The sequence below is a fragment of the Oncorhynchus mykiss genome, chromosome 22, assembly GCF_013265735.2.
Source record: "Oncorhynchus mykiss isolate Arlee chromosome 22, USDA_OmykA_1.1, whole genome shotgun sequence".
NCBI classification, from domain to species: domain Eukaryota; kingdom Metazoa; phylum Chordata; class Actinopteri; order Salmoniformes; family Salmonidae; genus Oncorhynchus; species Oncorhynchus mykiss.
The window spans coordinates 3,239,507-3,253,094 of record NC_048586.1 but is presented as its reverse complement, the minus strand read 5'-3'; the positions used below and the strand labels follow the sequence as shown (position 1 = coordinate 3,253,094).

Sequence of the window (13,588 nt, the reverse complement as noted above, 5' to 3'; positions counted from 1 at the left end):
CATCTGAGGAGGGGGTGGGGGGGGGGGGGTGCTGAGGAGTATTTATGTTTACAGTTATTTATATAAAGCTCTTTTGTGGGGAAAAGCTAATTCTGATTGGCTGGGTGGGTGGGCCTATGCCCTCCCAGGCCTACCCATGGCTGCACCCTTGTCCAGTCATGTGAAATCCATAGAATAGGGCCTAATGAATGTATTTCAAATGACTGATTACGGTTTTATGAACTGTAACTCTGAACTGTAAAATCTTTGAAATTGTTGCGTTTATATTTTTGTTCAGTATATAGTTGAGATTGTTAAATGTTGATGTTTCAGTTCCAATGTCTTTCTCAAGATCAGTTTCGATGATCAATGCACTTGGCAAACATAAGTAAGCTCTAAAATGAAATAAATATTTTATTATATTATTATTATATTGTGTTTGTGTTTCTGTGTTTGTCAGTACTGTGACATGGAACAGCCTGGCCATCCCCGACACCCACTGTTCGCCAGACGGGGAGGGATACCTGTGTCCTTTGGGCTTTAAGTGTGTGGACTTGGAAGAACTGGGGCTCAGCAGACAGGAGCTGGGCTACAGCGGCTTCAACGAGCTCGGTACATACACACACACACACACACACACACACATGCACACGGGTGTACCCCCACATACACATGCACACGGGTGTACCCCCACACGCACATGCACACAGCATTTTTAGCTTTGTACGTTCAGCTTAGTAACTGCTGTCTGAATAACTTTGAGTTTTATTTGTACAACTACCAATTTAGATGATAAAATGCCAAGGCTGGAATCTGTGTGTTAGAGCTGTGCTACAGCGGCTTCATCAACCGGATATACAGATTACACCACTACTGGAACACCTTTGTTGGTTTACATCCCTGCATAAATGAATCAGACCAAGAATGTTGAGGGTTATCATGGTGCTTCCCAAAAAGGTGGGTCGGTTCCATAGAAATAGAATAGGGATTCTATTTCTTAGCATTTCCATGGACAGTACTGGAGTGGATTGTGGCTGGTCTTTCCTGGGTTCTTTTCTCAGAAGCAGAAAAAGCTACAAAATAAAAAAAATGCTTCTACATGAGCCTTGGTCTGGGGTTCTGGCCATCTTAGCGGCGTGATTCATTCTTATCACCTGAGCGGAGCCCAAATCCAGTGTCGGATACTCTGAGCAGTGGCTCTAATCTCTAAAAGGCTAGATAAGGATAGAAAGAGAGATAGGGATGGAGAGATGGATACAGAGAGGATAGAGGGAGAGAGAGAGCTTATTAACAGACCTTGACAGACTGGGCATGCAGGGAAGGCCTGTATTCTGTTAAGACTTTACTTCTCTCTCCGTTCTCTCTATTTCTCCCTCTCAATCCCTCTCTTGATAGTGGTAGTATTTGGTACTTGGTAGTATTTTCTGGAGGAAGAAGTGCATCCCTGTCTACCAGTGTGTTTACTTCACACATTGTAGTGACCACATACACACTGCTCTTGGGTAGTTGAAGCCCCGCTCTTTCCCTCTCTTCTGTTTATGTATTACTGACCTTGTTTATCATTTATAAAATGATACCATGTTATTCAATCATGTTGCATAGCCTTGTTATTATGGGACTTACATAGACTACATACAGTGCATTCGGAAAGTATTCAGACCCCTTTACTTTTTCCACATTTTGTTAAGTTACAGCCTTATTCTAAAATTGATGAAATTGTGTTTTACCCCTCATCGATCTACACACAATATCTCATAATGACAAAGCAAAAACAAGTTTTTAGAAATTTGTGCAAATGTATTAAAACGATAACAACTGAAATATCACATTTACATAATTATTCAGACCCTTTACTCAGTACTTTGTTCAAGCACTTTTGTCAGTGATTACATCCTCAAGTCTTCTTGGATATGACTCTACAAGCTTGGCACACCTGTATTTGGGGAGTTTCTCCCATTCTTCTCTGCAGATCCTCTCAAGCTCTGTCAGGTTGGATGGGGCACTCCCCAAATACAGGTGTGCCAAGAGAATAGCGGCCCAGCTATTTTCTGGCCTCTCCAGAGATGTTCGATTGGGTTCAAGTCCGGGCTCTGGCTGAGACTTGTCCCGAAGCCACCCCTGCCCTGCCTTGGCTTGGTTGTGTGCTTAGGGTCGTTGTCCTGTTGGAAAGTGAGCCTTCGCCACAGTCTGAGGTCCTGAGCTACCTGGAACAGGTTTTCATCAAGGATGTTCCGTTCAACTTACTCTCGATCCTGACTAGTCTCACAGTCCCTGCCACTGAAAAACATCCCCACATCATGATGCTGCCACCACCATGCTTCACAGTAGGGATGGTGCCAGGTTTCCTCCAGACGTGACGCTTGGCATTCAGGCCATAGAGTTCAATTTTGGTTTCATCAGACCAGAGAATCTTGTTTCTCATGGTCTGAGAGTCTTTAGGTGGCCAAGTGGTCCGTCATGTGCCTTTTACTGAGGGTTGGCTTCCGTCTGGCCACTCTACCATAGAGACATCATTGGTGGAGTGCGGCAGAAATGGCTGTCCTGGAAGGTTCTCCCATATCCATAGAGGAACTCTGGAGCTCTATCAAGAGTGACCATCGAGTTCTTGGTCATCTCCCTGACCAAGGAACTTCTCCCCGATTGTTCAGTTTGGCCGGTCGGCCAGCTCTAGGAAGAGTCTTGGTGGTTCCAAACTTCTTCCATTTAAGAATGATGGAGGCCACTGTATTCTTGGACATTTAATGATGCAGAAATGCTTTGGTACCCTTCCCCAGATGTGTTCCTCAACACAATCCTGTCCCGGTGCTCTTCGGACAATTCTTTCAACATCATGGCTTATTCTTTGCTCTGAAATGCACTGTCAACTGTGGGACCTTTTAATAGACATGTTTGTGCCATTCCAAATCATATCCAATCAATTGAATTTACCACAGGTGGACTCCAATCAAATTGTAGAAACATCTCAAAGATGATCAATGGAAACAGGATGCACCTGAGCTCAATTTCAAGTCTCATAGCAAAGGGTCTGAAGATAAATAAGGTATTTCAGTTTGTTTTTTTAGTAAATGTGCAAAAAATTCTAAACCTGTTTTAGCTTTGTCATTATGGGATATTGTGTGTAGATTGAGGATTTTTTTTTTAATGCATTTTAGAATAATGCTCTAACGTAACGAAATGTGGAGAAAGGGAAGGGGACTGAATATTTTACGAATGCACTGTATCTGTCTGACACCGATGCATGGAGATAATTATGATCTGTCTGGGTGCGATGGAAGTCTTTGTGCAGTGGGGATGTTTTGATTCACTGAAAATGTAAATGAAAGTTTCTTATTGGACTATTCCCTCCCTGTTTTAGTCTTGTTTTCTTTAATTGGTGCCCAATGAACATGACCAAGTTTTTAGACACCGGTTATTACTCCCAATGCTTTCATTACTGTGTTTGAGAAACTATTTTACCAGCCCAGAAGATGTTGACAAGGAACCAAAGAGACCACACACACTTTTGAATTTGTGAATTTAATAAGGTTATTTTCCCATGGTAGTTTGGTGTGGAGTTTGGCGTTAGCAAACAATGTATTTCACATTTAACAGCAACACGAGTGCAAATGATAGACAACAAAAACAGAGAGAGAGTGTGTGTGATCAGTCCGTGTGCAGAGGTCCTCTGGCCTTCTACCTCCGAGTTCTTGTCTTGACTGCATCAAGACAGTTTGAGATTACAGTTTTAACTGAAGCTGAAGCTACCCTTAACTCTAGTGACATAACGTGTGTGTGTGTGAGTGACATGGTGACTTGTTTCCCGGTACAGTGGCAGCACCCCACAGTAAGCCACGTGAGACGAGGAATGCAAGGAGGTTTCATAGAAACATTTTTTTAAAATTGGACATTAGATCAGAAGGAAACTATAGACCAGAAAGTGACACTGTCAATATACTGTCATTATTACTGTACATGCTTACATGTCAACATAAAGAGACCAATGGAAAGGAATATGCCCAATTTCTAATTCAGTGATTGCATTTGGTAATGTTCATGATTTACTCCAACTAAGTGCTGGAAATTAGTGTAAGATAAGGTTGGATGGTGGAATGTATCTGTCGATGTTTAAACTGTAGGTAATTAAGCAGTTAAAAAACAACCTTCAAGCTTCTTTATTGGGAAGTCATGTGTAGGTATCATCCTCAAAAGTGATGACTGTTTTATGGCTCCTTGTAAGCTCCAAGGAATCTCTTTCGTACAAAATGACAAGGGAATCGCAAGGTATTGTGTTTGGGATGAAAGGGAGGATCTGAAGGAGACTTTTTAATTGGTTACACAGAGGCCTTTGTATAATGCAAATAGTTGATCTAAACGTGCGTGTAGTATACATGTAGCTCAACATGGGACCACCTAACTTTCTTTCTCTCTCACTCTCTCGTCTCTGAGCCCATCTCCTTCTCTCTCGCTCTTTTTCTCTCACTCTTTCTTTCTCGCTCCCTCTCAATTAAATACATTTTAATAGAAAGATACTTTATTATGCATTACAGAATTACTCTTATTGCCAAAACAACTCAAAGGGTTGTAAGAGACTGAATCTTTCTTCAGAATTGGCAAGCAATTTAACAACTACAAAATTTAATTAACAATTTGATCTCACTCTCTCCCTCTCTCCAGGTACCAGTATCTTCACCGTGTACGAGGCAGCCTCTCAGGAGGGCTGGGTGTTCCTTATGTACAGAGCCATCGACAGTTTCCCTCGCTGGCGCTCCTACTTCTACTTCATCACGCTCATCTTCTTCCTCGCCTGGCTTGTCAAGGTACAAGAGACAGATTTATCTGACTTGCTACGATCCCGTCCCTTTTGACTGGTACAGTTATACTCCCTGTCATCCTATGGAAGGATACAGTTTGTCTGGTGAAAGAGAATGGACCGTAGCAGGCCAGATAAAAGTGTCACTCGTATCTTGTGTGAGGAGACTCTTCTCCTGTGTGGTCCTGTTTGGAACAGTTGGTAAGAGTATGGGGTTAGCAACGCCAAGGTCATGGGTTCCATTTCCCGCTGGACCACCTACAAAAACATATGCACTCACCGTTATTAGACACTTTGTATACAAGTGTCTGGTAAATTGCATATATAGGTCAAAGTATTTGGACAGTGACACATTTTTGATTGTTTTGGCTCTGCACTCCAGCACTTTGGATTTAAAACGATGCAATGTTTCTGAGGTTATTTGAGGGTATTTCCATCCATACCGGGTGAACAGTCACAGCACTTTGGATTTAAAACGATGCAATGTTTCTGAGGTTATTTGAGGGTATTTCCATCCATACCGGGTGAACAGTCACAGCACTTTGGATTTAAAACGATGCAATGTTTCTGAGGTTATTTGAGGGTATTTCCATCCATACCGGGTGAACAGTCACAGCACTTTGGATTTAAAACGATGCAATGTTTCTGAGGTTATTTGAGGGTATTTCCATCCACACCGGGTGAACAGTCACAGCCAGCACTTTTGTACATATTCCCCCCATTTGGACCAATTCCCGTGTGTGTATTAAAGGTCCCCTATTCCCGAACACACAACGACTACATCAAGTTTGTGACTACAATCTTGTCAATGTTTTGTTTGTGTTTCAGATTATTTTGTGCCCAATATAAATGAATGGTAAATAATTTGTCTTTTTTTAATTTTGGATTCACTTTCATTGCAAATAAGAATATAATATTTGTCTAAATACTTCTACATGCTACAATGGTTATGGATAATCATGAATGCATCGTGAATAATGACGAGTGAGGCACAAATATCATACCCCCAAGACATTCTAACCTCTCACCTTTACCAAGGGGTTAGCATTTTCTGCGGGGTATGATATTTATGTCTCTGTAACTTTCACCTCATAGTCATTGTATCATTTCACATCCAAAGTGCCAAACTACAGAGCCAAAACAGCCCAAATGTGTCACTGTCCAAATACTTCTGGAGCTCACTGTATGTATTATTCTCTCCATCTTTCTGAACGTGATCTCTTTTGTCGGGTGTGTGGCACAGTAGATTCCTCCAGTCTAGACAAAGACATTCACACCTGTGTTGTTTGCTCACTTCCAATCCCTCAAGAGTTAGCTGGAGATGTAGTTATATAGACAAGTGAACTGTCAAGGAGAAACAGGTCATAGTGATACATTGAGGTTCTGTTTAATTCTATGAGACAGGTAAAGTAGAGCTACTCTATCTGCCTAGTTAGATGTCACCTATTGCTCCTCTTTAGTGAGAATATCAGTGTACTTTCTAATTGGACTAATGACTAAGAGCGAGACCAGCTCAGAGACCTGAAGAAACGGTCTAGTTTTTGTCCGTTATGATCTTCTCTCTCATCTCTTCCCCTCTTCATTGTTTGCTCGATGTCTCTATATCACTCTTTCTCTCTCACTGTCTCCTTCACCTTTTCTCTTTCTATTTATCTCTCTCCCTGTATCTCCTCATTTCTTTCCACCTCCCCCCTCCCTCTCGCTCTGTCTCCGTCTCTCTTTCTCTCTCTCAGAATGTTTTCATTGCGGTCATCATTGAAACGTTTGCTGAGATCAGAGTTCAGTTCCAGCAGATGTGGGGGTCCCGAAGCAGCACCACCTCTACTGCTACCACACAGGTACTGTTACACACACACACACACACACACACACACACACACACACACACACACACACACACACACACACACACACACACACACACACAGACAGACACACGCACACTTCAATCAGAGCCACATTAGAGTATGTATTTATAAAGCCATAACACTGTCAAATTATCAAATAACATCACAGGTAGGAGACTTCCGCTTGTTCAGAGTAAGACTTGCTCACTGGGCTGAGCAAACAAAGCCAGGGCAGAAACATTGCTATGTCAGGTTTGATTAAATCTGCTCCTCCAGTCTCAATGTAACTGGTTCATCCGCCCACTCTTCATTGGTATCCCAGCTGCCTGAACAATCTCATGGCGAGGAGAGAGGACATTTTCTATTTTCCTTTCTCTCCTGGCTTATTGAAATAAGGGCTCGCAATCAGATTTAATTCAGCAAATGCACTATCCTACCCTCTGGGGTTCAGTGCATATGCCCAGTGTTTGAAAATGCATATTTAATGTGAAAATGGCCTTTCTCTCATCCATACTATTTTCATGACTCTCAAATGTAATGATGATTAGTTATGCAAATGAACTGGGACGGAATGTCAGACATCATATGGAGCAATGGTTAGAGGACGGGAAAGGGCAGGAATGGCATAATACACACACACACACACATTAAAAAACAAACAATTCATTTGCTGCTTTGTAGAGATTTCTACTTTAACTTTTAACATTGCTTTGGGAAACGGACTGTATTTTATGTATATGTATAGCAGCTCCTTCTCCCAACAGTAGGGCCTGCTTTGCTCTTTCTCCCAACAGTAGGGCCTGCTTTGCTCTTTCTCCCAACAGTAGGGCCTGCTTTGCTCTTTCTCCCAACAGTAGGCCCTGCTTTGCTCCTACTCCCAACAGTAGGGCCTGCTTTGCTCTTTCTCCCAACAGTAGGGCCTGCTTTGCTGCTTCTTCCAACAGTTGAAAGTGCAGAGCCCAGCTGATAATCATCCAGATAATTGCCTCGAAACCTAAACTATACCGAATCTAATTTCACACATATAACAGATGAAATAAATGAAGTAAAGTATTATGGGGGAGAATGGGGGAGTTGATGAGCGAGGGGAAGCGAACGATGCATAATTATGTCATCACCAATTGTGAAGTAAGAACAGAGAGGGCCATACTATTGTGTTCATCCATTCTAATCATAATCTTAAAATGGTATGTACCCTATATCAGTCCACCGAATAAAACAAGTCTTATCTGTGTACTCTGGCATACTTGGAGTAGGCTACACAATGAGGGTGTGCAAGGGGAGAAATGTCACCATGGACAAGTTATACACCTCACTGTCTTTGGGAACAAGTTTCTTGCAAAGAAAACAAGTCTATGAACAATGTGAGATGGGATATCGCTCCCTCTGTGCAAAATAAGGCACCTGCACAGCCGTTGTACTCCACGACGGTGCTGAAGAATGACAAGACAATGGGAATACAATAAAGGGAACACAATTAAGAGAAAACCAGAGACAACTTTGTTTGGTTGTAGTGCAAATTAATGTCTAAGTGTGTCACGCAAGTGAAAGATACGAAAACAGCTAAAATGAAATCCAACTGATGCCATTGTGTGAAGATGCAGACAATATAAGCACAAGCTGACAATCATTTACTATTTGACTGCTGTCATATCGACACTTATATTCATCATAATACCATTATAGCTTTTGTGCCGAGGCACTCCGCTAATAAAATTGATTGATTGAATTTGAGCTTTTTTACATATAGGCTACAGTAACATAAACGAATGAAAATCATATTGTGTTATTTGAAATAAAATGCAAATCATATTCTAATGTTCCTAAACACAACCAAATGATTATTTCTGCGATAGCATATATGAATTACACTGTCAGAACGTAGCTTGAAGGAGGCCCAGCGGTTTTAGTTTTAAGCAAAATATTTTTTCACACGACCCTCCCTAAACGCTTGGGAAAAAAATCACGTGACCCTCTCTCTACCAGAATAATGATAAAAACATGAAGTAGATAGCAGGGAACATGCCTACATTTTGATCTCACTCCTAGCTAGGACAGACCAGAGACTTAGATTTGTAATTTGGCTAACTGTTTTTCACCTCGAGCCATTATGTGTCAGCATTCTGATTATGATAGCGCACAGGGCTGTGGGCCTGAAGGTTGTTGGTTCGCCGACCACTGTGGACCAGCTTACTCTCCGATCTTGACATCAATCTGATTTCAGTTCGCAACCCTGATAACTGGTTTTACACAAAATTACAGAAATGGAGCGGATTGTTGTAAGCCTATTTATCGGTTTGTCCTACCTTCATTGGGCAATATCATTCCTCTGTCACATTCCTCTTTTACAATTTAATTCCAAATGTATGCACATAGCCTGTCTTGGAAACGTACCTTTAGGAGCAGTACGATTCGCAAGCTGAAACAAATTAATATAGGCTATCAATGTTTATTTCCAGTCAATGTATATGTATATCTGATGTATATTTATACTGAACAAAAATATAAACACAACATGCAACAATTTCAACGATTTTACAGAGTTACATATATACATATAAATTCATTAGTCTCTAATCTATGGATTTCACGTGACTGGGCAGGGGCCACTGGGGAGCCAGGCCCAGCCAATCAGAATGATGTTTTTCCCAACAAAAGGGCTTTATTACAAACATAAATACTCCTCAGTTTCATCAGCTGTCCGGGTGGCTGGTCTCATACAATCCCATAGGTGAAGAAGCCGGATGTGGAGGTCCTGGGCTGGCGTGGTTACACATGGTCTGTGGTTGTGAGGCCAGTTGGACATTCTGCCAAATTCTCTAAAACAACGTCGGAGACTGCTTATGGTAGAGACGGGACATTAAATTATTTGGCGACATCTCTGTTGGACATTCCTGCAGTCAGCATGCCAAGTGCACGCTCCCTAAAAACTGTGGCATTGTGTTGTGTGACAAAACTGAGGGAAGTGCACTATATAGGCCTGTGTGTTTTTGAGTATGGGTGTGTGTATGGGTATATAGCCTGGCAGAGAGAGTGGAGCGGTATGCCAGTGTTCAAACAGACTCCAAGTGTTCACACACACAGCTCTTCCAGACATTTGGCCGGCTGTCAGCGCAGAGCCAGACACAGCCTACAGGAGATAGGGCAAATGACAGACATACACATGAGTCATACTGAGAGAGGGAGAGAGTGCGTGTGTGTGTGTGTTTTTGGGTGGGTAGGTGGGTGTGTATTGTTGTACGGGCCTGGCAAAGAGTAGAGCAGTATGTCAGTGTTCACACAGTCTTCCTCCCCTCACACACTCTCTCTCTCACACACACACACACACACAATGAAAGAGCAACCAGTGAAGAACAGACACCATTGTAAATACATCCCATATTTATGTTGATTTTTAAAATCTTTTGTAGTTTCACTATTAGCACATCGTTACAACACTGTATATATACATAATATGACATTTGAAATGTCCCTATATTATGCCCCTATAACAGCTAATGGGGATCCTAATAAAATACCAAGAGTGAGCGTGTGAGGGGAGGGAGAAGGTGTGAACACTGGCATACTGCTTCACTCTCTCTGCCAGGTCCATATACCCTCACATCCACCAAAAAAACAGATACACACTCCAAAACACACACACACGGTCAGAAAGTGAGACTGACCTGCCCATCAGCGCAGCGGATCTGACTTTGTTGACATAAGACAACACAGCACACATTTTTTTACTTGAAAATTACTGCACCAAACATCTTAGCAAGATGTAAAATCGCGCAGTTGGCTTGGCATCACAGCCCTGTAGCCTTCTAGAGTTCCATTTGGTGTTCCCTTGGGGATGCCAATCGAGCCAGAGGAGGGTGAAGTGGGAGGAATGGATGGAAAGGGAGAGAATTGCTATGGTTGTATCACCTATACTTCAGTTAACTGCACCCATTGTTGGCTTAGAATAAAAGTTTGTATTAAGCTACCTAAATGGAAAACGTGACTAAGGGGTGTAGGTAGGGAGAAGGAGGAAAGGGGAGAGGAGGCATAGGACAGGTGTAGAATCAAGAAAGGAGGAAATTATAGGGAGGAGGGTAGAAGAGAGATGGGAGTAGAAGGAGGAGTAATGAAAACCATTCTCGACCATACGACTACTTATTTTAGTATTTTCACAGCAAGAATCAGGACACAGTGAATCGGGTCAGGGAATACAAGTGCATTTTTTCTGTTCTAAATGTAGCTCATCCTTTTCAAAGATTGAACAGCACTGATTTGTTTTCTTACCTTTTCCCAAATTCCCCCGAGAAAAGGTTGAACCTGAAAGTGTTGGTGGTTGTCTAATCTCTCTACCAAAACATTGTTAAAAGTTAACCGAAAGTAGAAATCTCTACAAAGCAACAAAGGAATCATGGCTCTTTAAAGGAAGGTATAATTGTATTCTGTAACAAAGTCTTCTGTAGCCTTTCTCCACTTTAATGGGTTCTTGTTGTGTATTGGTGTTGGGTTGACACCCACATTATAGCAGTGCATTTTATTGGTGCCTTAGTCCCTCTGCATCATAACACGGACAGATCATTGGAGGTTAGAAGTACATTATTTCTTTAGCTTCTGCCATCAAAATAATACAAATTCAAGGAGTGCTTGTTTGTGTAGCATTTTAAGTTTGGCTTCAATACATTTACCGTTTTCTCTCAAATATTTACCACATTGAAGTTCATGATCCAACCTTAAAATGTATTTTCATGTTGTGGTTGTTGATTGTATGTCTGTATTCTTATGCAGATATCAATATCCCACTTACTGTGGAGGTTTGAGCTTAACCATTCACATCTCATTTACGACAGTGAAGGTTTATAGAGCGATTTCAGTGCCAACAGAAATTTTATTTGAATTCTATAGTTTTTCCGTTGTATATGGAATTTTATATTTTTTCATTTGGAATGCACAAATTGAATCATTGCATTCATGAATGTAACTTCTATTTCATGATTTGAAACTGATTTGAATGAATATTGCATTCAGTTTTAAAAATCAATTTCAATTGAATATTCAAATGCAATATTTATACAGTAAATTCAGTTTCAGTATGGTAGATATTGCATTCATTGTCTGTGAATCAAGTTTACAAACTATAATTTCAAGTTTATCGAAGTTTCTTATATTCAACTTCTCAGATGCATTCAGTTTTCAAATTCGGTTATCACATTCAGATTCAAAACCAGAGACAACATCCTGGTACTTTGCCAGCCAGGAAAGGTAGATCAGAACAGATAGAATCAAACGCTCTCTGTGCTAAACAGAAGCTTCTGGCGGATTCTGAAGCCAATGTGGCAGTTCCTATGAATTTGTCTCTAGCATTTGAACCGTTTTGGTTTGAACCAGATCTCCTGGATATCACAAGGCTGTGTTAGCCACTTAGCTAAAGCCTATAGGGATACGTTCAGGAAGTTCATGTAAAGGACAACATGCTGCTTACTTGACAAGTACCTCTTTCCCCTGTTTCAACTAATACCGAGATGCGAACCTTGAACCGCTGTCTCACAAATGCATGTAACCACCCTTCTGAAGCGTTCCAACCCATCGTGCTATTAAAAAGGGCCTTCTTCAAATGTGCAAGGCTGAGGAGTAAGTTTCATCTGCTACACTAAGTCTTCAAATTCCAGCAATGTTACTCATCAAAAGAGCGTAGTCTGGTGATACATGCTTATGTGATTAGCAACCTTGCCTGAGACGTGAAGACGTGTTAGTTTGACGTGTTAGTTTGTGTCCGGTGGAGGTTGGTGACGTTTAAGATGAGGGACAATTATGAAAAAAAAATAATGAGCACGGCCTTATTTCTATTACAGCATATTGGATGATTGTCATTCATATTCCATTCCCCCAGCTCAATGTAACATCGATAGGTTAGGCTACTACATGATACATAAACATTTTCCCTAAACCCATCATGAGGTTGCTACAACCTAGATTACGAATTAAAGTTTACAACGTAGCTACACAGGTCGAGAGACAAATTGGAGTAATGGTGGCAGACTGACATATTCAATACCGCCTTGCAGACTCTTGCCTGTATGTAGCTGATCTAGGGTGTAATCATTAGTCCAAACAGTTGCAATTGAGAGTTTCTATTAGACAAATTCAGGTATGTCTATTCCTGTTTCCTTTCCGTTTGCTTCCGTTTAAGAAATGCTTTTCAACAGAATCGACAGAATGAATACACCCCTGATCACCCGCACACACAGTTCACTTTCATAGCAGCCACATACAAACAGCCTAATCACTTTTCTCATTGCTCGCATCTCTCCTCTTCTCATCTTTTCCCTTCGCTTGTGGACTTCAAGTGCACAATACAACAGCTGTCTGTGACCAGGTGAAAAAACCTTTCAAGCCAAACCTTCATACATAACTGCTAACCACTACACACAGCCTACATCTTGATCACTATATTAGCTAACGTCATAGTCAACATAGCTACTAGAACTAAAGCGTTAGTAAACCCGATACAATAATGTAGTACAGTGTACAGAAAGCAGTTTAGCAATTACACCGGCAGGCCCCGGTGGCAATACATTAATAAAACCAAAAGCTTACCTTGACGTGGAAGAGTTCAAGTGCTGGATAGCCTTAGCCAGCTAGCTAACATAGTACCCCTCTCTGTTTGAGCCGGGTGTTTGAGAAGGCTAAACTAGCCAGCTATGGAACATAGCAGCCCTCTCTGTTTGAACCAGGTGTTTGAGTAGGCTAAACTAGCCAGCTCGGTAATATAGAAGCCCTCTCTGTTTGAACCAGGTGTTTGAGTAGGCTAAACTAGCCAGCTAGGTAACGTAGCAACCCTCTCTGTTTGAGCCGGGTGTTTGAGTAGGCTAAACTAGCCAGCTAGGTAATATAGCAGCCCTCTCTGTTTGAACCAGGTGTTTGAGTAGGCTAAACTAGCCAGCTAGGTAACATAGCAGCCCTCTCTGTTTGAGCCGGGTGTTTGAGTAGGCTAAAC

The 13,588-nt window shown here is 41.5% G+C and overlaps 1 protein-coding gene across 6 annotated transcripts in view; it reads left to right on the top strand.

The window, feature by feature from the left end:
* Window positions 1-13,588, top strand: part of nalcn (sodium leak channel, non-selective) — a 295,191-nt gene that overhangs the window by 58,946 nt on the left and 222,657 nt on the right. For all 6 annotated transcript variants that reach the window (XM_036958513.1, XM_036958511.1, XM_036958509.1 and 3 more), the window contains 3 exons: window positions 440-591; window positions 4,633-4,775; window positions 6,502-6,606. In XM_036958513.1, coding sequence (XP_036814408.1) covers window positions 440-591; window positions 4,633-4,775; window positions 6,502-6,606 — 400 coding nt within the window. The remainder of the gene's footprint in view (window positions 1-439; window positions 592-4,632; window positions 4,776-6,501; window positions 6,607-13,588) is intronic.